Below are 26,878 nucleotides of genomic sequence, written 5' to 3'. Positions count from 1 at the left end.
AAAGGGCATCACAGTAAACCGATAGTGCCCATCAGGTGTAGAGAATGCTGTCTTTTCTTTTGCTCCTGGTGCCATTCTTATTTGCCAGTACCCTGCTGTCAAGTCAAAGGAACTCAAGTATTTGGCAGCACCAAATTTATCAATTAACTCATCTGCCCCTGGAATGGGATGGGCATCTGTCTTGGTGACAGAATTAAGTCCTCTGTAGTCCACACAAAACCTCATCTCTCTCTTGCCATCGTTTGTGTGAGGTTTGGGGACTAAGACCACTGGGCTAGCCCAGTAACTGTCAGAGTGCTCAATGACTCCCAATTCCAGCATCTTGTGGACTTCCACTTTGATGCTTTCCTTAACTTGGTCAGACTGTCTAAAAATGCTGTTTTTGACAGGCATGCTGTCTCTTGTGTCCACATCATGGGTACACAGGTGTGTCTGACCAGGGGTTAGGGAAAAGAGCTCAGCAAACTGTTGTAGGACTTTCCTACAGTCAGCTTGCTGTTGGCCAGAGAGAGTGTCTGAATAGATAACTCCATCTACTGAGCCATCTTTAGGGTCAGTGGAGAGGAGATCAGGGAGAGGTTCACTCTCAGCTTCCTGGTCCTCATCTGTAACCATTAACATGTTTACATCTGCCCTGTCATGAAAGAGTTTGAGGCGGTTCACATGGATCACCCTTTTGGGGGTCCTGCTAGTGCCTAGGTCTACCAGGTAGGTGACCTGACTCTTCCTCTCTAGCACTGGGTAAGGGCCACTCCATCTGTCCTGAACTGCTCTGGGAGCCACAGGCTCCAGAACCCAGACTTTCTGCCCTGGCTGAAACTCAACCATAGCAGCCTTTTGGTCATACCACATCTTCTGGAGTTGTTGGCTGGCCTCAAGGTTTTTACTTGCCTTTTCCATGTACTCTGCAATCCTGGAACGTAGGCCTAGTACATAGTCCACTATATCTTGCTTAGGCTCATGAAGAGGTCTCTCCAAGCCTTCTTTCACAAGAGCTAGTGGTCCCCTTACAGGATGGCAAAACAGAAGTTCAAAGGGGGAAACCCCTACTCCCTTCTGAGGCACCTCTCTGTAGGTGAAAAGCAGACATGGCAAGAGGACATCCCATCTCCTTTTGAGCTTTTCAGGGAGCCCCATGATCATGCCCTTCAATGTCTTGCTGAACCTTTCAACAAGACCATTGGTTTGTGGATGGTATGGTGTGGTGAATTTCTAAGTCACCCCACACTCATTCCACATGTGTTTAAGGTACGCTGACATGAAGTTGGTACCTCTGTCAGAAACCACCTCCTTAGGAAATCCCACTCTGGTAAAGATACCAATGGGTGCTTTGGCTACTGCAGGGGCAGTAGTGGACCTAAGGGGAATTGCTTCAGGGTACATAGTAGCATGATCCACTACTATTAGGATATACTGATTCCCTGAGGCTGTGGGAGGTTCAAGTGGACCCACTATGTCCACACCCACTGTTTCAAAGGGGACCCCCACCACTGGAAGTGGAATGAGGGGGGCCTTTGGATGGCCACCTGTCTTACCACTGGCTTGACAGGTGTCACAGGAGGCACAAAACTCCTTGACTTTCTGGGACATGTTGGGCCAATAGAAATAGTTGACTAACCTCTCCCATGTCATGGTTTGTCCCAAATGCCCAGCAAGTGGAATGTCATGGGCTAAGGTTAGAATGAACTCCCTAAACTCCTGAGGCACTACCATTCTCCTAGTGGCACCAGGTTTGGATCTCTTGCCTCAGTGTAAAGGAGTCCATCCTCCCAATAGACCCTGTGTGTTCCACTGACTTTTCCTTTTGTTTCCTCAGCAGCTTGCTGCCTAAGGCCTTCAAGAGAGGGACAGGTTTCTTGCCTCTTACACAACTGTTCCCTTGTGGGTCCCCCTGGGCCTAAGAGTTCAACCTGATAAGGTTCCAACTCCATGGGCTCAGTTCACTCAGAGGGCAGAACTTCTTCCTGGGAAGAGAGGTTCTTTTTCTTTTGCTGTGTTGAAGCTGGTTCCCCAGTCTTCTTTCCTTCTCTCTTGGAGGGTTGGGCCATTCTTCCAGGCTCCAACACCTCTTTGTAACCCTGAGCCTTGCACTGTGCCCTTGTCTTAACACACACCAGTTCAGGGATACCCAGCATGGCTGCATGGGTTTTGAGTTCTACCTCAGCCCATGCTGAGGACTCCAGGTCATTTCCAAGCAAACAGTGTACTGGTATAGCAGAGGAGACTACCACCTGTTTCAGGCCAGTGACCCCTCCCCATTCTAAAGTTACCATAGCCATGGGATGTACTTTAGTCTGATTGTCAGCGTTGGTGACTGGATACGTTTGTCCAGTCAGTATTGTCCTGGAGAAACCAGTTTGTCTGTCACAATTGTGACACTGGCACCTGTATCCCTCAGGGCTTCTACGCTAGTCCCATTAATTAGGAGTTGCTGCCTGTATTTTTGCATGTTAGGGGGCCAGGCAGCTAGTGTGGCTAAGTCCACTCCACCCTCAGAAACTAATGTAGCTTCAGTATGGACCCTGATTTGCTCTGACGGTACTCCTTGTCCTACGGTTACCTTTGAGGTGAGCAAGTTTCACCTTTTTTTTTTTTTTTTTGTCGATGGCCGTTTTTCGGTGACCGCGAGTGTATGAACTCCTTCAGACCTTCACTTTTCTTTCTCGTTTGTGATTACAGATAAGGAGGTGCTTATACACACACCTCTTACATACCAACGCGGATTCATTACTACAGTGCCTAATACTGGGTAGGTGTCTTTTCGACATCTTACGTCCGTGTAAACTCGAATCGCTAATCTTACGATAGATCTTTTAGATTGATTTAGCCATTATATGTACCAATCATTTCACAGATCTTTAGTAATTGGGACGTTAAGGAATGCAAAAAAACTATTTTTCCGCATCGTCATTATTATTGCCCAAACAATTTGGTGAGGTATTAACCTCCTTTTTTTTTTTACTTAACTTTTGATGTTTAGGAATTCCTTTTCCTATTCACTTGGGGGACTTTGGATCACTTTTCTTTAACTCTCGACTATGGGGCCCTCTTATATTGCCCCATATCTTTTAACTTTCACGCGTGTGTCATGATCAGTCATGTTTATTTATATTTTTTTTAATTAATGCTTTGTCAATTTTCATATTGTTTTTTATTTTAAATTAGTACATATATGGGTGGCTTCATGTGCTGTTTGATACTCACGATTTGTCACATTTAGTAAACTTTGGTGTTTACACAATGACGTTTATCACAAAGTCACTTGGAATTGGTATTGGAATTCTGCTGATAAGGTGCCAAACTGTTGTATATATTTCTTAAGACTTAACACAGATTGTATGTGTGTAATATTGGTTATAATTGTATCTTTCACAGCCCTGAGGAAGACATTGAGATTATTTTCTCTTAAGACGAAACACGTGTTGGCTGTTTTACCAGTATATGAAAATCGCACCTCAAGAATGAATTGGATTTATGCTAACATTTCTCGGTCTACATTGTACCTGATTGCTTGGAAGAGGACCTTACTGTATACAGACATGGACTCTTGACCCCTTTATCAGGTCACGAGTGCCTTGACATCTGTCAAATAAAAACTCCTAACTGTTTTTTTCCATAAAGCCTAAGAAGATTTTTATGACGATTTTCAGCTTGCTTGTGGGGCTCCCCCAAGTATTCAAAGTTGATCCAGGTTCCATTCTCAATGTTAACATCTTCTGTGGGCGCCACTGGACATACAAAAAAAGAAAGAGTTTCCTTCAAAGGAGTGACTTCTGTCTAGTCAACAGAAATACCCTGTTCTTCAAAATCTCTGTTTCTCTCACCTGTCTTCTGTTTTGGGCTCCATGGCATCTTAGATGTTTTCTTTGTACAGAATTCTAGTTTCATTTTTAGATCTCTTTGCCTCTAGGATGGTGCACCCAACTTAAAAGCGCCTGGGAAAGAACAGTGACAACATCCCAGGCAGCACTACAAACCCTACCATGGTGGTGCTTTCTGGAGAATATCACAGTGGGGATTCCATTCTCCCAGAGAGCACCGACTCAGGCATAATGAGATGGATACATCCCAGACAGGAGCCAAGCTTATCTGAATATTGGGACTATTCAAGACACATCGTTTTACAAAGAATTACAATAGTGCATATGTGTCTCATGTTGCCTTTTCTAGCTCTGAAATCTTTCCTAACTTTAATAGCATCCATTCCATATGTCATACAGACATACTTCACTACTGTAGTGTGTGATCTTAGCAAACAAGGGGTAAATACAATTGAGAGTGTTCTCCCCATACTCTATGAACATATGGAGGTAGCTGGCAGCCAGGACACTCACGAGTAAAGCAGTGCTCCTGTCAGGCTAGAAAATGGTTAATGCAAGTGTCCCAATAGAATTTTCAGAGAGAACCACTAGTTTCCATCTGGAGAGTTAATCTACCATGGCCTTCATTCTGAGTGGCCCCATAATGTGAGCTAGAACACAAACCATTTTTTCCACCAACGTTGCAAGTCATGCCCAGATTTTACATTGACCTGGCTGTTTGTCCCCTGTCAAATTTCACTGGGTACTATCTAGTAACATGTGTTTGGGGAAACAAATGCGTAATTCCTATTTTTGCAGCTCAAATCTGTGAAAAAATGTTGGTCTACCACAGTCTCCCAATGAAGGCTAATGGCTTTTTCAATGGTTTTTCCCACAAAAGCACCCTTCACCACCACAGAACACAATTAATGGTGAGACTACACTATTAGATGTCATAAGCTGAGACAATGGGCAACTTGTTTTTCAAAATCATATCTATGCATTTCCATCCCTTCCAACGATCCCATTAGTAGTATTGAAAACCCAAAAGTATCTTATACTAGATTGACATAGACAATGGTGGTTTAGGGATCACTTCTATAGGTCTTAGATGCCCCACAAGAATCTGCCACACAAGCCAACCATGCAACCCAGGCACCCATTTCAGATTCTCCATCCCAGCCTTCCCTCATTGATGTTGGCACCATTGCTCCTGCTTGAACTCATTCATTATGGTCATCTTAACCCACTGCAAAATTGCACTGACATTTTAAGAAAGGCAAAGACTGCAGCCAGGTCTTCCTACACCTTTAAGTAGATAGCTTCTACATCTGTTGTGTTCAGAAGACCATCAATCCAAAGAAAAATATTTTCCCTGTGGGAGCTTAATATAGTTAGAGCAAGGCTGATGGATCTTCATTTTGAAACTATCTTTTTTTCTTGGAAAGCAGCATGCTTAGTGACACCTAGGGTTAGTGTAAGGAAATGCCTCCTTGGCATGGTTACCCCCTGACTCTTTGCCTTTGCTGATGCTAAGTTTTGATTGAAAGTGTGCTGGCCCTGCTAACAAGACCCCAGCACCAGTGTTCTTTCCCTAAACTGTACCTTTGCTTCCACAATTGGCACAGCCCTGGCACTCAGATAAGTCCCTTGTAACTCGTACCCCTGGTACCAAGGGCCCTGATGCCAAGGAAGGTCCCTAAGGGCTGCAGCATGTCTTATGCCACCTTGGGGACCCCTCACTCAGCACATGGCCACTTCCTCACAGATTGTGTGTACTGGTGCGGAGAGAATGACTAAGTCAACATGGCACTCCCCTCAGGGTGCCATGCCAACCTCACACTGCCTGTGGCATAGGTAAGTCACCCCTCTAGCATGCCTTACAGCCCTAAGGCAGGGTGCACTATACCACAGGTGAGGGCATATGTGCATGACCACTATGCCCCTACAGTATCTAAGCAAAACCTTAGATATTGTAAGTGCACGGTAGCCATAAGAGTATGTGGTCTTGGAGTCCGTCAAACACGAACTCCACAGCACCATAATGGCTACACTGAAAACTGGGAAGTTTGGTATCAAACTTCTCAGCACAATAAATGCACACTGATGCCAGTGTGCACTTTATTGTAAAAAATACACCCAGAGGGCATCTTAGAGATGCCCCCTGAAAACATACCCGACTTCCAGTGTGGGCTGACTAGTTTTTGCCAGCCTGCCACACACCAGACATGTGGCGAGTGCCTTTGTCACTCTGTGGCCAGGAACAAAGCCTGTACTGGGTGTGGAGGTGCTTCTCACCTCCCCCTGCAGGAACTGTAACACCTGGCGGTGAGCCTCAAAGGCTCACCCTCTTTATTACAGCGCCACAGGGCATCCCAGCTAGTGGAGATGCACGCCCCTCTGGCCACTGCCCCCACTTTTGGCGGCAAGGCTGGAGGAGTCACTGGCCAGTCAGGACAGCCCCTAAGGTGTCCTGAGCTGAGGTGACTCTTACTTTTAGAAATCCTCCATCTTGCAGATGGAGGATTCCCCCAATAGGATTAGGGATGTGCCCCCTCCCCACAGGGAGGAGGCACAAAGAGGGTGTAGCCACCATCAGGGCCAGTAGCCATTGGCTACTACCCTCCCTGCCCTAAACACACCCCTAAATTGAGTCTTTAGGGGCTCCCAGAACCGAGGAAGATAGATTCCTGCAACTTAAAGAAGAAGAAGGGCTGCTGACCTGAAGCCCTGCCGTGAAGACGGAGATGACAGCTGACTTGGCCCCAGCCCCACCGTCCTGTCTCCCTAATTCGAAGAAAGCTGTAACAGCGACGCATCGAACAGGGTCCAGCAACCTCTGAAGCCTCAGAGGACTACCCTGCATCTAAAGGACCAAGAAGCTCCTGAGAACAGCGGCCCTGTTTAATAAACTGCAACTTTTTGAAACAAAGAAGCAACTTTTAAAGACCACACTTTTCCCGCCGGAAGCGTGAGACTTTCCACTCTGCACCCGACGCCCCCGGCTCGACCTGCGGAAAACTAACACTACAGGGAGGACTCCCCGGCGACTGCGAGCCCGTGAGTAGCCAGAGTTGACCCCCCTGAGCCCCCACAGCGATGCCTGCAGAGGAAATCCAGAGGCTCCCCCTGACCGCGACTGCCTGCTTCAAGGAACCGGACGCCTGGAAACCACACTGCACCCCCAGGACCTGAAGGAACCCAACTACAGTGCAGGAGCGACCCCCCAGCGACCATCTGCCTAGCCCAGGTGGTGGCTACCCCGAGGAGCCCCCCCTGTGCCTGCCTGCATCGCTGAAGAGACCCCCGGGTCTCCCCATTGATTCCTATTGAAAACCCAACGCCTGTTTGCACTCTGCACCCGGCCTCCCCTGTGCCATTGAGGGTGTACTTTCTGTGCCTGCTTGTTTCCCCCCCGGTGCCCTACAAAACCCCTCCATATCTGCCCTCCGAGGACGTGGGTACTTACCTGCTGGCAGACTGGAACCGGGGCACCCGTTTCCATTGAAGCCTTTGTATTTTGGGCACCACTATGACCTCTGCACCTTACCGGCCCTGAGCTGCTGGTGTGGTAACTTTGGGGTTGCCTTGAACCCCCAACGATGGACTACCTTGGATCCGACTTTGAACTGTGTAAGTGTTTTACTTACCTGTGAACTTAACATTTACTTACCTCCCCCAGGAACTGTCAAAACTGTACATGCTATTGTGATAATTCAAAGTTCCTAGAATACCCGAGTGAAATACCTTTCATTTAAAGTATTTTGTAAATCTTGAACCTGTGGTTCCTAAAATAAACTAAGAAAATATATTTTTCTATATAAAAACCTATTGGCCTGGAATTTGTCTTTGAGTGTGTGTTCCTCATTTATTGACTGTGTGTGTACAACAAATGCTTAACACTACCCTCTGATAAGCCTACTGCTCGACCACACTACCACAAAATAGAGCATTAGAATTATCTCTTTTTGCCACTATCTTACCTCTGAGGGGAACCCTTGGACTCTGTGCACACTATTTATTACTTTAAAATAGTATATACAGAGCCAACTTCCTACAGTTAGTGAAATATTGGTCTTCTTTTCTCCTAAGCCATACATGGTTTTTCATAAGGAGTAACATATTGGGAAATGTTCGTGTTGACTAAGGTTTAGTCATACTTTTCCCAGACACTATTGTTTGGATTCAGACTGTAAGGAAGATTTTGTAATTGTTTGCCCTTTGGTTGTGTCTTTCTTCACTTTGTATCAGTGATGAGTTTCTTATTGTCTTTAATGTTTATGACTATCATTGAATATCCTGTTTCTCCATTGAAGGAATGTTTATAGCCCATTCTCCAGCTTGAGAGCGCACTGATTACAATCGCGAACCTTAAAAGTATTAAATTGGAGCATTTGCATCAGATCATGCAACACACATTAGATACCGTCCGTACATTGGACAGCAAAATGTAGCAAAAACTTCCCACATCTAAATGTGCCTCCCTCTGGCTCTATAAGCATATTAAGATTAATTGTACTTTCATATCCTCGGAAAGATGGACACATAACAGAATTTATCTTATTAAAGACACACGTACAAGAGCAAATTCTACTCCTTTTATTGAATTACAAAACAAATATAATATTTCCAATTTAGATTTCTATGACTTTAAGCTTAAAGCAGCTGTAAGAAAATGTGGTTACATCTCCAAATCTAATCTGCCGGACCTGTTACAAAAAATTATGTAATCAGGTCATGCAGCATCAAATATATATATATATATATATATATATATATATATATATATATATATATATATATATATACTTTTGCTGACCCCCAAACCACACCTCACTCACAAACTGACAAATACTTGGAACCTGCATAGTCAGCACATCTCAGGGGAACACATAACATCCTCAGCCTGGCAAAATATCTGGTCTCCGGCCGTAGCGCAAACGAGACTACGAAGTTGGGTCTTATGGATTCCAACCTCTGCTGGAATCGTAGAGATACTCCTGGGCGATTTGATACACATGCTCAACAACTGTACAAACATCCTCCCATTCTGTCATCAAATACAATTGCTTTTTCAATTGCTCTTCAAAATTACATTCACTATAATTGCTATCATGGCGCTCCTAGGTATCTTTGCTTACCCACACGTGCCCCCCTAAGCCTACTACAATCCTCCAAATAATTCATCTTATGTACGCGGTCGGCATGAAAGTGATTCTTTCAGAGTGGAATTGTTTCTCAGAATGTCTCATTTCATACATGGTGGGCCTGGCTATGCTTTATCAGAAGCGCTGGTGACATCTGCTTTGTGAAGACACATTCACTGTTCCTGACAAGGGCACTATGGAACACACTTGATGAGTTCTTACAACATAAACCACCTTGAATTACATATTCATAACCCTTCACATATCCTTGTCGAGAGCACTAGACTACCCCGTGCCTCTTAGAATGATACATTTAGCACATCTTAACAAACATCATTGCCTTTCCTTACAACTTGGTTTTCCTCTAGGCTTCACCTATTCTTTCCATCTTTTCTTCCTCACTAAGATAAAACAGAGCTGCTATAGTCTCTTGTAAGAGGTATATTGAAAGCTACATATACATTTTGAGTGACTTGTTTGATCTCCTGGTCCCAGCATAAGCTGTTAGCTAGCATACTAATTTTATTCCCTAGATGTGCCTCTTATATTACGGATACATTGATTTCTAGCTCTATAAAATACAGGTTGAGTTATTTTTCTGTGGTATGAAATCTGAGACAACAGTATTTGATAATGTATGGTTGCACCATTCATTTGTATCATGTACCTCTTCTTTATGTAAATTAACTTTAATGAAAAGGTTTGGACAACAACATAAACCAAAATATTAGTTCTACAAGAACCTTGAAAACTTGGCTGCATTTGATGTGCATTTAAACACAGGCAGCTGTTCAAGAGGGTTATGCAAATGATGGGAGTTTTGCATATGACTGGTGAGTGGTCTTTCTAAAATTGAGTGCATTTAACCGGGCCAGTTGGTGTAAGTTTAACATTAAGGAGATAGGAAAGATTCTTCACATTACTTAACAGATCTGTTTTATGGTGTATACACTTTGTGCGTGTGTTCGCTATATTTCACTGATTATATATTTTTTTTGTTAAAAATGTTTTTCATCTGTTCTCTTTATTCTGGTTTTAGACAACCTTGTGGAAGGAAAACGGAAACGGCGCAGTAACCTCAGCACCAGTAATCTTGCAGCCATTTCCACTGCCACTACTCCAACTCGAAAAGTGAGTGAGAGTCCCCGAAGTGCAATGGGCATTCTCTCTGGGAAGAGAAAATTGATTACCTCTGAAGAAGAAAGGTCCCCAGTCAAGCGTATGCGCAAGTCTGGAGCAATTAAAATCAGTAAGTATTGTTGCTGGAAATACAATAGAGTAAGTTGGATATCTTTGCTGGTTATAATTATGGAATTGCAAAGATTACAACAGTTGTACTCATGGGCTTTGTAGTGGATATTATTTCCAGAACTCTTCAGGTTACATTAGTAATGCAGTTTAGAAAACACTAAGGCATTAAAGATGACGCTCTCGGACGTTGTCAAAGATGTGCAGTACTTGAGACCATTTGTAGCTGCTAATTCACTATAAGGAATAGATGTTGGTGGAGTGTAGAACCAGCACTTTGTCACAATCTGAAAAGGGAAAATAAGGAAATTTGATTTTATTGTTTAGTCTGATTATTTTGATATGTAGCTTTTAGTAAAGGATTGATTGAGGTATGGACTTCTGACCAAACCTTAACTTTCCCTGGTCCTTAATGCATTCTTTTGTTAGGAAACTTTTTACGAAGAGGAATTACTAATGCAATCCAATCCTTGTCAGCTACTTCCATCCAGTAGTGAAAGAGATATACTTACATCCAACCCCTTGGAGGCCAAGTGCATACTTGAAGCTGGTGATGCTTGTGTTGGGTCTGCTAACAGACAAACGAATATATGTTAGCAACTGGCTAAAAAGACTGACTTATTCAGGGCGTAAGCAGATTCATCTTCCCAAATAACATGGTTCACCTATCATTGTCCTTCATGGATCAACTGTTCTCATATGGTCAAAATGTCTGCCACATCAGTATTGACTTCAAACAGAAAGGATAGATATGCAGTGTGTAAAGAGGGCCTTCGATGCATCTGTACTTTCACATTACATGATGCATATATTTTAGTGGCTTACTGAATTAATACATATCTGACTAGAAGAGTCAAGAAGTGAGCGTTTGTTAGTAGTTTCTACATATGCCATGGATTTCTGTAGGCACTGCATATAAGAGTATGTTTGCTTGTCTCTCCATTAGGTAACAAGCATAGCTAAAATTAATAAGACCCACATAAAATACATAGTATCAAGGCTCTTTGCTTTGCTTTGAAGCTGCGCCTACTGATCAAGTCACTGCAAAGTGATATAAAAGCTATTAGCTGCAGAATAGTAATCTGATAGCTGGCTTTGCAATCATCTGAATCAGCTTTCTGCAAACCAACTGAGGTTTCAGCTTAGAAGACTGTAAATTGTGCAGCATTAGTCACAGACAATATGAGTAGAAAGAAATTTCACTGGTACCCCTAATAATTTTTGCATTCTCCATCAAGGAACCCAAACAGAAGGAAAGATTGAGAAAAGGAAGTTGCCTGTTCCACTAGTAACCTCAATTCCCTCACTTAATATCAATGGACCTATGTTATCCATGATCCATTTTGATTTCAATCTATGTAATCTTATGTCCTGTTTTTTTTCTGTTCTATAGCGAAGACACTCAAAACTGCTTTAGAAGCTTCAAAACGGACCATTGTGTGTTGTTACTATACGTGAATCATATCTGATAGAGATGTCTACCTGCATATTCCTGACCTTTGAATTATTCCTAGGTGTCAGACTGAATCAAGAAACTTTTTGAGCAGTACATCTGTGAGCCATTAGATGGCATAATTCGAGTCCTCATTGGCGTAGTCCACACTGGAAGTGATGTGTGCAGTACCTATATAGCCACCACGCCAATATGGTGACATCAGTGACAGTCAGCGCGGATCCGGACAGTTACCTCCTGTCAGCTTTTGACTGACTTTTTCCAGTGTTTTGTTGAGATTCCTCTTTTGAGACATGTCTCCCAGTGTGTAGAGATGTCCTCCAAGAAACCAGTAGTGTTTAAACGCTGTGGATCCTGGCACTGACAGATGTCTGTGAGAGACCCCCATTGCCTGTGGTGATTGGAGATGGACCGTGACTCCAAGACTTGTGAAGACAGCAGCACCTTAAAACCTAAGGCACTTGAGTGAGTGCTCCTTGAAGTCCCAAGTCTCCCAACACTGATCATCCCACAATGCTCCAGGTCCCAGCCCAGGTTGCGAGGAAGGTCCGGGTCTTTTTATGGAGTCTTTCCAAGCACTCGCCATCCCACAAAAAGTACAGGAAATCAAATAAGTTAAGGTGCTATTCAACTACACCACGCCCAGCCTAATCTTCGGCTAAGGCACAGGAACGACATCACTCTAGGCCCAGCTCGCCCTTGGTCCTCTCTGTGCCTTCTGGAGCTAGAGCAGCCCCCGCACAACTTTGTGAGTATTCTGACGCTCAGGGTTTTGGTGGGTGCCCCCACTAAACTTCCGCCGATGGGTTTGCTCTCAGTGCCCATCCGATCCTCGGGATCTGGTGCTGGATCCAGAACAGCTATGATCGTGAGACCGCAACCTTCCCTGGAGCCTGCTCCAGCGGTGTTGTTCCCGGCACCGCTGGTGCCTACAGCAGCTCGGACTCCATCATCATACCCAATACAGAGTAGGGACAATGTTACCCTATGTCAAATCCAGTGCCTGCTGGAACTTGACCTTCCACGTCGTAGCCAGTGCCTCCTTTTTTTGACAGGCCTAACTACAGACCCTTTCAAGAGGCTGATGACAATTGGTATAAGGAACTGGCAGATGCTAGTGGTCTAGACACTTCACCAGACACTGGCCTGGTCTCTCCTCCTAGTGTGGCTATGGAGGAAGGGGCCTCCTTCGCAATGGTGGTGAGGAGGGCGGATGAGGTCTTGGACCTTCAGCTACCCTCAGCGGGACCCCTTCAGAAACACTTCTCTCTTTTAATGAAGCCCTCACTGATGTCCTGCTTGAGGCCTGGGCCCAGCCCTGTACAAGGGAACCCCACTCCTGGGAACCCAGCGTTCCACACCCAGCACCCCACCCTGGAAGGCCTGGTCACTCAGGCCTCAACCTCCAAAGTCAAGCCTGGCCCATCCCCTTCCGCACCACTGGATAGGGAATCCAAGAGGCTAGACACCTTTGGCAAGAGGATGTTCTCTTTCAACAGCCTTACACTCCAGTTGAACATTGTGTGCCTTTTGGACTGGTACACGCACATGGTTTGGGATTCGGTTGCACAAGCGCTACCTGTGGTCTTGAAGGGGGCCTGAGCTATACTGCCATAGGCTATTGCAGATGGCTGGCACACAGCAATGTTGAATATTTCGCTACAGACTAGATTCGACCAATTCGCTGGGCAGCACGATTTCATCTTCAGTTGCACCCAGACGCTGTGCCTGGTTGATATTGAGTGGCTTCTCAGGGGATGTCCAGGCATCCCTTATGTACATGCCCTTTGATGACACCGGTCTCTTTTGAGATGAGGCAGATTAATCAATGGAGCGCATTAGGGACAGCCGAGCCACTACCAGGTCCTTGGGACTCTTCATGGCCCCATGCCAACCCCATTCTGCCTTTCGCTCCTCATTTGGCTACCAGTGTGTCCATTCCTCCCTAACCATTATGGCCAACAGACTCTGCAGTCCTTTAGTGGCCACATACATGGTCCCCACAAGCCTTGTGGGCCAACCAGACACCCCCGCAGCTGCAGCATCCAAACCATTTTAGTTTACCCTCGTGCCATCATGAGTACCCTGTTGCTGGTGGTTGCAGACATCACCTTCCCTACTGGCAGTCCATCACATCAGACAAGTTGGTATTTCAGATCGTTCAGCAGGACTACTCCATCTCTTTTCAAGAAACCCTGCCACCCATGCCACTATTTTTAGACCGACTGATGGAGGACCACCTCTCCCTGCTCCATCATGAAGTACAGGCTCTTTTGGCCAAAGGAGCCATCAAGACGGTGCTGACTTCAGAAGTAGGTCATGGTTGATATTTCCACTAGATTCTGGTGCCTAAGAAGGATGGAGGTCTCCACCCTACTTTAGACTTGCACCCTCTCAATTTCTTCCTGAAAAAGGAGAAATTCAGATATTGGCATCCTTGCACTTGCTGAATCAGCCTCCCTGTTTAAGTCATAGGTTATGACTAGTTTTCTCAAGGGACTACAGCATATGTTTCCTTCAAAACCCTTTATTATACCCCTGTGGGACCTGAGCATAGTATGAACGTTCTTATGTGTGCACTGTTCCAGCCCTTTCACAATTGTCCTCAGGAAATGGGGTGTATTATATGGTGTTGGCGTGGTAATGTGACCTCATTGTGTAATAAACTTGCCAACCCATTTAGAACCAATAGGTTGCATTTGTCAAACTTTCAGCTTAGCCCTGGGTAGTTGTGGCTCTGAAAATGGTATAGCATTCGCAGACACAATATATGAGGCATTCAAGAAGTCCAACACCAATTTATGAAATTATACTATAGTTTTAAGTATTTTTGACACCAAAAAAAATCCACTGGAGAGTTTCAGGGATACAGCATTTACAAAGTACAGTAAACAGGCAGTTTTACTTAACTGCGAAGCAGTGGCGAATTCAGCAGATTTGACCAAAACTTTGTCAAGTAAAACTTTAGTAAGTATCAATTTTATTATTTTGAGTTACTTTAGATGACCAACTCCAGCAGGGAGCCAGACAGGGCGACCAGCAAGGTCCCCAAAGACAGTTACCTTGAAGCAAGGAGCTTTCTTTAGTAAGTTCCAGGTACTTTTATCTCTTTGACATAGATTGATATGGAATTGGTCCTAATGCAAGGGATACAGGAAGCTACAGATAGAGTTGACTTCTCCACAAGCAGGGCATGGCAGGCACAGTCTCTTCTCCTTTACTTCCCGCCAGGTTCAGCAAGTGCAGACCACGTCAATGTGGCCTCTTTTCGCTGGTCTTTGGTGCAGAAGAGCATTGCTTATTTGGTCCTCTTCACAGTCTGTCAAGATCTGATTTCTGTGTGCCAGGGTGCTATTGTTATGCCCTGGAAAGCCCACAGGGTAGGTTGTGATCAGTAACTAATGGGCTATAGGTACCCTCCCTCCTGATGACTACTTCCTGCATAGTGTGGCATCTGGCTATCCCATAATTCCCTATTCTGCACACTCTCACGATGACTGAACCCCACACTGTGTCAAGAGCTCAGTATCCCACCCCTGGGGAGTGGCTATCTGTAGACTACACACCAATGGAAAAAACGGTTTGGCAACTGACTTCCAATTTCTGTCCCTGCTGCCAGCCTGTCTACCTTGATAATAGCACAGCCCCTCCCAGGTATGCTTACCAATTGCCTTTCAAAGGCGACTTCTCCTTCGAAGCTTGCCTTTTGGGCTAAGACCCTGTGTAACTTCCTACCTGGGAGAGGTAACACTTGTTCCAGTGGCAGACACCTATTATGTTCTCTTCTAGGAGTTATTCACACTGCTCCTGAGGAGAGGAGAATGCTGCCTGTGAGGGCAGTCTTTGTGTGCAACCGTAAATGGGCTCAGGTATTTTGGGCAACCAAAGTGGCACTTTGCCCACCTTTGATATTAAATTTAATTATTAATCTGGATGTATTGCACTGATTCTTTTGATAGCTTACATTACCAACTTGAATAGTCCCATTCAAAAGTTTTCATGGCTGAGATGTTAGCCTGTAATTCTGTAATTGCTAATGGGACTACGGGCCTTTCAGAAGTAAAAACAAAAATGTATTCTGCAGGAAAATGTAAAAGTACATGTTCTGCTTTTGAAAATACAGCAACCTGCCTTAGGGCACAACAGGCTTACCTGGTGCTGTAAAAGCATTACTGGACTTTTCTTGCCACATAAACTGGTCAACTCTGCTGCATAATTAGGTCCTTTCTGCCACATAATTCCAGTAGCCCTGCATATAACTAAAGCACTTCCATTTACCTAAGATGGGGTACAGTGCACATTAAAGTGGTTTTACAGGGAAACTGCCATCACTGTAAATGCACCAGGAACAAAAACTCGGTGAGATACAGGGGAGTGGCTCAAATATCTGTGGGAGGGAAGCAGTGGTGTAACGCAATAATTTGAGGCCCACAGTGCAGAAGATGAAGAGGAGCTTCTGAATTTCCCACATCCTGTAGAAACCAGAAGAACGGTCACCCACTCCCTAGTTAGCAGAAGACTGGACTACGGCAATGCCCTCTACGCGGTAACAACAGCCAAGCTCCAGAAAAAACTCCAGCGCATCCAGAACGCCTCAGCACGTCTCATCCTCAATCTCCCTCGCCACGAACATATCTCTGTCCACCTCAAGGACCTCAGCTAGCTACCCGTCGACAAAAGGATCGTCGTCAAAATCCTAATCCACGGTCACAAAGCTCTCTACGACACCGGATCGGCCTACCTCAATGATCAACTCAACTTCCACATCCTGACACGCCAGCTCCGTTCCGCCAACCTCACCCTCGCAACAGTACCTCGCATTCACAGTACCACAACCGGTGGCAGATCCTTCTCTCACCTCGCAGCCAAAATCTGGAACTCACTCCCTGACAACCTATGTAAGACCCAAGACCTCCTGACCTTCAGGAAGCGCCTAAAGACCTGGCTGTTCGAGCAGTAGCATACCCCCTCCACCCCCAGAGCCTTGAGACGCTGCCGGGTGAGTAGCCTGCTCAACAAATAATTTTGTGAAATTGATCTCACATATGTTTGTTGGCCTAGGCCTGTGACAGTTCCCCTTGAAGAGCTGGGGCACCCTGAAAAGTTAGGGACCTCCCTCCGCCGCAGGGGCTTGTGCTACAACTCTAAAAGGAAGGGAGGAGAATAATACATTGAGCACCACGAAGAAAGCCTTCACAGTAAATCCCGTTTTTAGGGGCGAGCGCAAAGCGCTCCATCCCGTGTAGTAATCTGTCTTTGGTCTTCAAACCACGCCCATGTCACGTCAGTCTCTTTCGTTGGTTAGTGGACTTGCCTTTTAAAATCTGCTTGCTTTCATTAGTGAAAGGCATGCATAAGTCATGCCGTTTCCGGTGTTTAATCCTCCTTGAGCGCAGTGACCAAGTACTGAAAACATACGAGGCTCCATGTTTTCCGTCCGGTTTGTGGACTACTTTTTCTCTTTTTTTCCCAGTGCGATCTTGCTTGACAAAAGTTGAGTGCTTTGCATGACATATACAATGTTACATAGTTAATTGCACTTTTGCTGTTTACATAGATAATTGCACTTTTGCCTATAGGTTTCACTACAAGTGAACTTTTATTTCCCTTTGTGAGTCTGCTTTGCACTGACGGTGGCAGTAAGCTCGCTTATGTGAAACTTTTACTTTTCAGTTTATATGGCAAGAAAAGTCCATTTAGTTATGTGAAACTGTTTTATTTTCATTTTCAATTTATGTGACAAGAAAAGTCCGGTTAGGAGTTTACAATGCTAATTGCTCGAGCTCAAGCAAACGCCAGACCCATTGCATTGCACATGCTTGTTATTTATGGGCCACAGCCCACATCCTTGGCTGCACAGGCCGCTCCTAAATCTCAAGCACAGCCTGCCACACACATCCTTATGGAAGGAGGGGTCTGGGAAAGGCTAGCACAAAGCAAACCAGCTAAAATCGCTATCTTGTACAACATTTGTAAGCCTATACATCAATTTTTTTTTTTTTTTTTGCACATGTGTAAGCTGAGATTCCAGTGATTTCTAATGTAAAATGTTTTAAAGTGCAGTGAGGTCTGCAATGGTAAAAATAGGGATTGAGGCCTGTGCTCAAAGTATGGAAAACATTTGTTACAAATGTTTTAAAGCACTAAAGTGTAACGTTTAGGCATTAGGGAAGATTTAGCGCCTTAGACGTTTTTCACAGAGTCACACATTTTCTATGAACAAGGCACCAGGGTGGAGTCACAGATGGCCGAAAAGGAAGAATCCTTGCAACTCAAAACGAGGAGATAAAATCACTGCATTCCTTCCTTGCTGAAAGTTGGTGGCAAAGAAGTGTAAATTACGTGAGTGTGAAAGAAACTGGGCGATAAGGACAGAAAAGCGTCAGAATGGGAAAAAGCAGAAACCTGCATGAGTGAGCTGGATGGGCGGGGAGTAGTTGTAAACGGGTTAAAGACGTTCAAAATGGCTTTAGGATTACGCTGCCTCAGTGTTCTGTGCTCGCACATTTAATTGCAGCAACCGCGTTTCAAAGGAGAGCTTTGAGCACCTGCACGTTTTTATTTACAAATTAAGCACTTGCCATGCGGTAAATAGAAGGTTATGCTTGGACAGTCCTGTACCTGTAACAGTCACTAACTACAGGCATTGTAAGGTATTCCTTTGATGATGACGGCTGCTGGGTTTTGAGGCCCACTGTGACATCATTCACAGGATGCCCCTTTTTATTAAATCATTGCAGAGGCGTGAATGTTAAAGAAGTTGGCAAAAGGTGGAGGGGGGCATTTATGCGAACTTATTGAGTTCAGAACCTGTGACCCTTGCAAAGAAGGCTGCTCCGTGTGTAGGGGGTGGGGTTGTGTTGTGTGATCGCGCGCCATCCAGTGACGAAAACAACACAGCACTATTTACTAAGTCCCGCATCAACATCACTAACAACCACAGTCACTCTGCTGCGGCCGAATTCACAGTGTAGGCCACTGGGGACCCGAGAGCTTGAAGAGACAGAGGGGTAAATAAAAATACAATTTATGATCAAAAACAAATCAGCCATGCACTTTAAACATAAACGTTCTCTTGCAAAGTGAGAAAATAAATAATAACACGCTATTACTGTATACTTCTCGTCTTACGTTGGGGCTGCTAAATCAGGTTGTGGTGTGCTCCGGCATAAACGAAAGCTGGAATCTCAAACCTTGTTTTTTTGTTGCTTGCGCTGATATATTCAAAAGACACATCAGTAGCACAGACAGGGGATGTGTACACGCCTATTGATAATATTGTGGTCAGGGTGGAATCAAAATTGGAGATGAGAAGGTATGAAAGAGAACCTGTAAGAGTGAAGTAAAGAAATAGGATGTGCACGGTGGTAAAAGAGATGGGATGGAATTCCCACTGGGCAGCCTAAATATTCGTCGATCCCAGTATTCGCAATGAGACCCAGTCGCCTATTTCTTCTTGTTTCTTACCCGCCCTTGTTTCTTACCTGCTGTGTGCCAGCGCTCGCTAGCAATGCTTTGTTTGGGAGGAATCCGTAATCGGGGCCTGTCCATTCCTTCACCTCACGCCGAGTCTGCTGCCTTTGGTGAAGATCGAGCCGCAGCCAGGGCTGTAAAGAAACACAGGCGGGCTCTGTTTACACAACACTATAGTGCAACTGTGAGCAGTTACCAAGGGGCCGTCCCTGTTTTTTTGCCTGCGCAGCTCGAAAACTGGTAATCTGTGTCTTATCCACCGGAATTTGTCTCCTAGGTCAAACAGGATTACTTTAGAAGCTATCCCAGATTTATTGGATGATCATCCAACTACTGTAGAAGTCATTTTCACATCATCAAGCTCTTGAAGTCATCAGCAATGTTTAGGAACTTAAGTCTGATGATTCGAGGATGACTTGAAAATGAGTATCTGATGACTTCACAATGGGTGTGACTATTCATGATTCAGGGTTATCCCCACCTCCTCTGCGGATGATACACAGCTAATCATCCCAGTTAATAAGAACTGGGAGGAGGTGGCGGACCGTTTCAGTAATTGCTTTCAAGCAGTCAGCAATTGGATGAGGACTAAGTGGCTTAAATTGAATGTTGCCAAAACTGAACTTCTTTGTTTCGGGCCGGGCAACGAGCAATGGAATTTACGCTGGTGGCTGACAGATTGTGGTACCCTTCCAATCCCCACCACTGTTAGCAAGAATTTGGGAATTATTTTTGATGATCATTTATCTTTTAAAAGTCAGGTGAATCACACTGTAAAGACATGCCTATGGCTTATTCAAATGATAAGGAAAGTTTTTCCTTATCTTCAATATGAATGGAGAGTCTCTGCTACCTTAGCTGTGGTTATGTCCAAATTAGACTATTGTAACGCCCTCTTTCTTAATTTGGACAAAGCCTTGTTGAATAAGTTACAATTGGTCCAGAATTCGGCTGCTAGAGCTGTCCTTAATCTTTCTCGTTGGGTTTCAGTTAGAGGTAGCCTTAGACAACTACATTGGCTCCCGTGGCTCAGCGAATTATTTTTAAATCGCTCTGCCTGACTTACAAAGCTGCTCACGGTATTGGTCCTCAATACCTGACCACTAGCCTCTGTTGGTATGAACCTAAAAGATATCTTAGGTCATCTAAGGCATATAGAATTCAGGTTCCTCGTACCAACAAAGCCAAATACGGTGATAAAGCTTTCACTGTGGCTGCAGCAAAATGTTGAAACTCGCTTCCTTTGAATATCAGGAAAGAACCCAGTTACTCAAGTTTTAGGAAACTGATCAAAACATGGCTTTTTCCTCATTATCCGCTTTATAGGTATCTCCCTTTTTTTCTCATCCTGTGCTTCTTTTGATGGTTTCGGCGTTTCCTCACCTTTATTCTAACGCTTCGATGCTCTTCGTGAGCCGGAATGTGCTTTATAAATCTAACATAGATACATACATTCATGATGACTTCAAGAGGATTTAAAAATAAGCATCTGATGACTTCACAAGGTGTGACTATTTCTGATGACTTCAGGAGGATTTATAGATGACTATGTGATGACTTTAAAAGGTGTGGCTTTCCTGATAACTTCAGGATGAATTCAGAATGAGTACCTGATGACTTCACAAGGCGTGACTATTACTAATGACTTCAGGAGGATTTAAGAATGAGTATCTGATTACTTCATAAGATCCAATGTGTTTTTTGATTATTTGAAAATATATATCTAACTCTCCACAGGCATAATTTCTTTTTAACATGGGATTAGGCAGCAATAGAGTATGAAATTATTGGGCAGTATTGTCTAAACCATGCAGTTGGGAAAAACGAATTATGAATTCAAAGAATGCAAACTATACTGCACATTCTGTGAAATGTAGCCACTTGATATTTTAACAAGGGGTTGCAGACTCAGGCAACTTGAAACTTGACATGCTTTCTTAACTGTGTAAAGTGCAGTACTGCAAAGTTAAAAAAAATGGCAGCCTAAATGAAATTCTGCAGCAGTGAGAAACCATTCCTGCAATGGTGACTTTTGCCTCTTGCTCGTGGTCTCCATGGGAGACCCTATTAGAAACATGTTTGCTAATCAAATTCTGAGTACAACATTATGCACCATCGCCTGTTATTAAGCAAAGTCGCTTGGTCTTACTTCCCCATAGATTTTGATATAAGAGTTTGGGCATCATCCCAGGCCCCACCCCCACCCTCTCGCTGTCAACTGTCCTACCTTGGAAAGCCAAAGGCTGTGTCACCCTGATGCTGGAAAAAAGTCCAATGTACAATCTTCAGGCCAAGTGGCTAAAACATTGTCTAACTGAAGCTGGGAAGTAGCAGAGCCTTAATTTTTGTTACGCAGCTGGGTTTATGGTTCACTACAATGGTTTCTCCTCTGTACTGCAGCCAAGGTTGGCTCTAGGGTGGTGCGACCAGTGCTACCCCAACGGTTGCTGACTTCAGGTGGCTGCGCAGTGGTTAGAAGTATATTATGGTTTTAAAAGCACCTGTTGTGACGTTCCTGGTCTCCATACGTTTTCAGGTAACAATAAATATGTCAAGATAACTCTGGTGATTAATGTTGTGACTGGTGAGGGATCGAATTCCCTAGTGGATTTTTTCAGGCAACGCAGAGGGTGAATATGCCTGCTGCAAAGAACCATGCAGATTAAGGGGCATGGTCACTTTTTGTAACTGTCCAGTGGCGCAATGCCCTGCGCTGTATTTACAAGGTGGCATTAAGCCACTTTTTGTTGCTTAACGCCACCTTGCAAATATAGCCCCTTCACACGCAGCCCTTTGTGTGGAAAGGGCGTGCAAAGGATGTTGCTGTGGGCGTGCCACAGCAACACCCATTGCATTTTGACGCTGCCTCAGATTTACGAATTTTCGTAAACCTGAGGCAGCGCCAATATCTAACGCCACGCCAGGGGTGGCGTTAGCAAGGTGCAACGAGGAGGAATACTTTTATTCATCCTCGTTTTTTATTTTTCTATGTGTGCTGCATTCTGCAGCACGCATAGAAAGAGCAAAATGCCAGCCATGATTGTTTATGTGCGGGAAGGTGTGCCTTCCTGCACATAAGCAATTATTTCAAAATGACGGTTTGGCACTTCTGTGTGTGCTGCATTCTGCAGCACACACAGAAGTGCCAAATCGGCATTAGTGATTGTTTATGTGCAGGAAGGGACACCTTCCCACACATTGATAATCATACCCCTCATCGCAGACATCCTTGCACAACGGTGCAAGGATGCCTGCATTGGTACTCAGCAGCTCAATTTAGTGCCAGGGCAGGGGACAACACAGGATTGCCCCATATTCAATTGAATATGGCACATCCATGCGTTGTGACAATGACTGAGCGTGACGCTGCCAATTTTAGCGCAGAGTCACGCTCCGTCATTTTCCATTAAATATGGGCCCAAGTCCATACAATGCAAATAGGTCAGTGGGTTACTACTTTTAGCAGAGAGGTCCTTTTATGACTTGCAGTTTAGAAGTTACAGTCCTAATATAGAACAGAAAGCTATTAACTGTCAGCAAAGAACTGCATGCATACTGCAAGGTATAGAGTAGAGAGTTATGATTTTTTCCTCAGTCATTTATTATCCTAATGTTGCAAAAAGGGTTCATTTGGGTAGACATCAATTCTTATTGTTAAAGAGAACCACCAACCATTGTGTTACTGTATAAATTCTGAATTTGTTCTCCTCCGGACCAAGTACTCAAACTATGTGCAATGTGAGTGCAATGTAAAGTGCTATGACATCCTACACTGGTATGAGTGGTGCTATAAAACTGATTAAATGCATCTGAGAGAGCGTGTGTATGGACACTTGAAGGGCACTTATGGAAACTTGAGAGGCACTGTTAAGGGTGGCAAGGTGAATGAATCCATGGTAGAGTGGTCATTGGTGTATTCCAACAAACATTGTTGCACAGGGGGCCAGCAGCGCTCAGGCCGGCCCTGACTCTAGCCAGCCCCTTCAGGCCTTTAGACATACTGCCCGGTCCTCTGGATACTAACTTAAGAGTCAAGTTGTAGGCCGCCTCTGCCCTCCTGTCTCGAGTGTGGGGTCTCAGTAGTCAGGTGTGTCAGAGCGCACACTTTAAAAGTACTAGCCAGCCAGCCCTCCGCTAGCATAGATTTCCCCTCTGAGCAGTGCTGATGGCGTTCATGGTTCCACCAGGCCCTGTTAGCGCATGCTGCACTGATGGTGGTACGGCCGTCAAATAGCAGCACAATGTATGTATTCAGTGCCCCACCCCCAGCACAGTTCCAGATGCAAGATGTTTTCTGCTGGTTGAGCCCTAGCCTGCCCTGGCAGTTATGTCTTGGTGGCACAGATAAGTCTGGCAGCAGAGCACTAAGCTCGAATGAGGCACTGTTAGAGCGTGGGATTTGTTGGGCAAAAATGGGATAACTGAGACAGACTTATTCTGTCTGTATTTTTGTTAGTCTTGCACCTCAAATCAGCTACGTTTAAAATAGCATACACACTTTAAATGAACAATGCAAGTTCAAGTTATGGGTGGGAAATGCACTATTTTGCATTGTGAAACTCATTTGGTAAATGCAACCCCTCTGCAGATGTCTTTCTGTATGTAATTAGCAAGAAAGAGCAAAGAATCCTTTTTGGCAGTGTAGGTAGTAATGTCTACTTATAGTGCTATGAGGTCTCACCCTGCAACTGCAAATGTATTTTGACCGTGCAAGTCATAAATTTTAAAGACAGTAAAAGATACGTGTGACTGAAAGTGTCACACATTTGACTGTAGAATGTCACTCCTACGTTCATATAAATCATGGAAGTGTCACACATAGGCACTCCAAAAATTTGGCAGCTATGGTATAGCTATATAGTTGTTGAAGGCATTATACTTCTATTAAGCATATGATGAAAAAGCTACTTAGTCCTCTGTGCTATGCAGATTGAAAAACTATTAGGCAAAGAAACAATTATGTTACTTTGTGCCTTTTTTCATGGATTTTGGTGTTGAGAGCAAGTATAAATATACAACTACATGTTCCAGAATGCAGTTTGTGATAGGAAAGGAAGCCTGTTGAAGGCGCTGCCAGCCAACTAAACATCTACTTCACTGCACCAATCAGATATTTGGGTGTTTGACTTTTCCCCCTTAGCATTTCATTTGACCTGGATGCCTTTATTTCTGCCTTCCCTGCTTCAATTGGACTAAATAATTCATCATTCCTTTAAAATGTTTTCTCTCATTTTTGGTTTGGTTGTATTTACTTACAATGTTATTTCCTTAAATTAGTTTTCCCAGATTTTGTTTGCTCTAATGTGGCTATGGGATCACACACGGCTCTAAAATTCAATAGTGGTGCTGAGCAGTCAGTTATGACAAAGATGCTTTAATCATATCAGTACAATTTTTTTTTAATTGTAGACGGCATCATTGCACACTATAATAAATCCGTGCACCCATCTCATCTTATTTCCAGATCCCGAGCCTACAATTATTCTTTTAAACTATAGGTTCAGATTCTTGTTCTGTTTAAACCTGAATCTGTTTTCCTGTTTTCTTGTTACTCTCATGTGTTCACAGGGCCAGCTTTAGGGCAGTGCAAGTGGTGCTGCTGCACTCGGCGCTGACCTGGCTTGGGGGGCAGTGACCTGAGGGGGACCTGTGTTTAGCAATAACTTACGAAACTTGCTATTTAAAAGCACCTGCTGAAAAGTTCCTTGTGCGCCCAGCATTCAGGACGCAATTAAAATGTCAACATACCTAATGTGATTAATGTTCCTGCTAGATGGGAGTTTTGTATATTGTATCTGAAAAGGTGGGTGGATTAGAGGAGGTGGTCATGGGGTGAGGGCACCAAAAAAGACCGTCGCACTGGGCGCCACCAGCACTAAAGTTGGCTCTTTGAGTTAAATAAAGTTTGTTGAAATGAAATAGCTAATGTCTTTCCTGCTACCAACCTTGCCCACCTGTCCCCGCCTCCCGGGCTGTTTCGGCCAATCAGTCAAGGCAATTGTGGTGTCCAAACAAGCACTCCCTTACTTGACCACAACTCGCCGGCCTTTGTTCAACATGTACCTGAAAACTAGGCAAATTTGAAGCAGGAGCGTACATGGAGCTATAACCTAAGGAATTACATCAGCGGCTCGCCGTGTCTCTTTAGAGATAAAAACGAGGAAAGGTGCAGGGTTTTGAATCAAGTACAGTAATCTGGCAGAAGGGGAAAGGGAGTAGGAAAAGATAGCAAAGGGAGGCGAGATGACCGACGTGAGCAAAGCATGGAACCCACCCACCTCCTAGGTGAGAGCTACACTAGTTTCGTAATTTTTAAATAGCAGGGTATAGGAATGCCTCTCACTCAGCCTTTTACCACGTTTCATTTCTCTCCTTCCAATACATTTTGCTCTTTTGGTTCTACATCTCGCTACAGCAGGGTATTTTTTTGATTCACGTTCCCTATCTAGACTTTACACCTTGTTCAATGTTAACTATTCACCCTGTACATCCACTCTATATCTGATCTTTCTGCTGCATCATATTTCTACCCTACTTCCATACATCTCAGCTCTGCACATCCACTTTCTGCATCCTTCAGGGTCCACATTTCGATCTAAACATGCACCCTCCAGGGGCGTTGTCAATCCCCCCTCTCTTTAGCAGCTACAGCGTGGGTGTGCATTTGATGGGCCTATTCTGTCTGCAAGTCGGCAGTCAAAGGCTTATAATTAACATAAAAGGATAGGAAGGTGAGTCAATGAGCGGATGATGGATGGATTGGTGGATGGATGAGTGGATGAATAGATGAATGATGAATCAAGTAGTGTGAGGATGGATGAGTGAAAGGGAGAAATTATGAATAAATTGATGGATGAATTGATGGGTGGATATGTTAAAGGATGAGACAAACAGTGGATGGATGGGATGGGTTGAAAGGGTGGATGAATGAAAGGGTGAACAGATGGATGAGTGAAATGGTAAATGGATGTGTGAATGTATGAGTGAAACGGTGGATGTGTGTGTGTGAGTGAAAATGTAGATGGATAGCTGCATGGCTGAATGAGAGAAATTATGGATGTAAGAATGAATAAAAAAGGAAAGGATGAGGGAAAGGGTGGATGGATGATGGACTGAGTGAAAGGAGGTATGGGTGGATAGGTGGATGGATAAGTGAAAGGATGGATAAAAGGATGAATGATTGAAAGGAAGGGTATATGGATGGCTGGGTGAAAGGGTGAATGGACAGATAAATGAGTGAAATGGTGTCTGAGTGAGTAAATGGATGCATACAGGGATGTTGTCAACCCCGACGCTTTAACAGCGACAGCGGGGTGGGGCTTTTGATGGCTTCTTCTGTCTGCAGCTCAGCAGACAAAGGTTCATAGTTAACATGAAGGGGTGGGATGGTGAGTGAAAGAATAGATGGGTGTGTGAATGAAATTGCAGACGGTTGTTGAGTGAAGGGGTGGATAGATAGATGCATTGATTAAGGAGTGGAAGGGAGGAAGGATGTACAAATGGATGTGTGACAGGATGGATGGATGGATGATGAGAGAACAGATGGATGGGGTAAAAGGGTACATGGATGATGGATGGAGTGAAAGGCTGGATGGATGACGAGTTGAAAGAGTGGATGGATGAGTGAAAGGATGGATTCAAGGATGGATGAGTGAAAAGGAGGGTAGGCGGATGGATGAGTGAAAGGGTGGATGACTGAAGGAGTAAATGGATGGATATGTGAGTGAAATGATGGATGGGTGAGTGAAAAGGTGGAT

The 26,878-nt window shown here is 44.3% G+C and overlaps 1 protein-coding gene across 8 annotated transcripts in view; it reads left to right on the top strand.

Moving 5' to 3' along the window:
• Positions 1 to 26,878, top strand: part of TP53BP1 (tumor protein p53 binding protein 1) — an 848,450-nt gene that overhangs the window by 712,689 nt on the left and 108,883 nt on the right. For all 8 annotated transcript variants that reach the window (XM_069222604.1, XM_069222600.1, XM_069222601.1 and 5 more), the window contains one exon: positions 9,987 to 10,196. In XM_069222604.1, coding sequence (XP_069078705.1) covers positions 9,987 to 10,196 — 210 coding nt within the window. The remainder of the gene's footprint in view (positions 1 to 9,986; positions 10,197 to 26,878) is intronic.

The sequence above is a fragment of the Pleurodeles waltl genome, chromosome 3_1 (assembly GCF_031143425.1).
Source record: "Pleurodeles waltl isolate 20211129_DDA chromosome 3_1, aPleWal1.hap1.20221129, whole genome shotgun sequence".
Taxonomy (NCBI): domain Eukaryota; kingdom Metazoa; phylum Chordata; class Amphibia; order Caudata; family Salamandridae; genus Pleurodeles; species Pleurodeles waltl.
The sequence above is the reverse complement of the archived record's forward strand: the minus strand, read 5'-3'. Positions and strand labels throughout refer to the sequence as shown.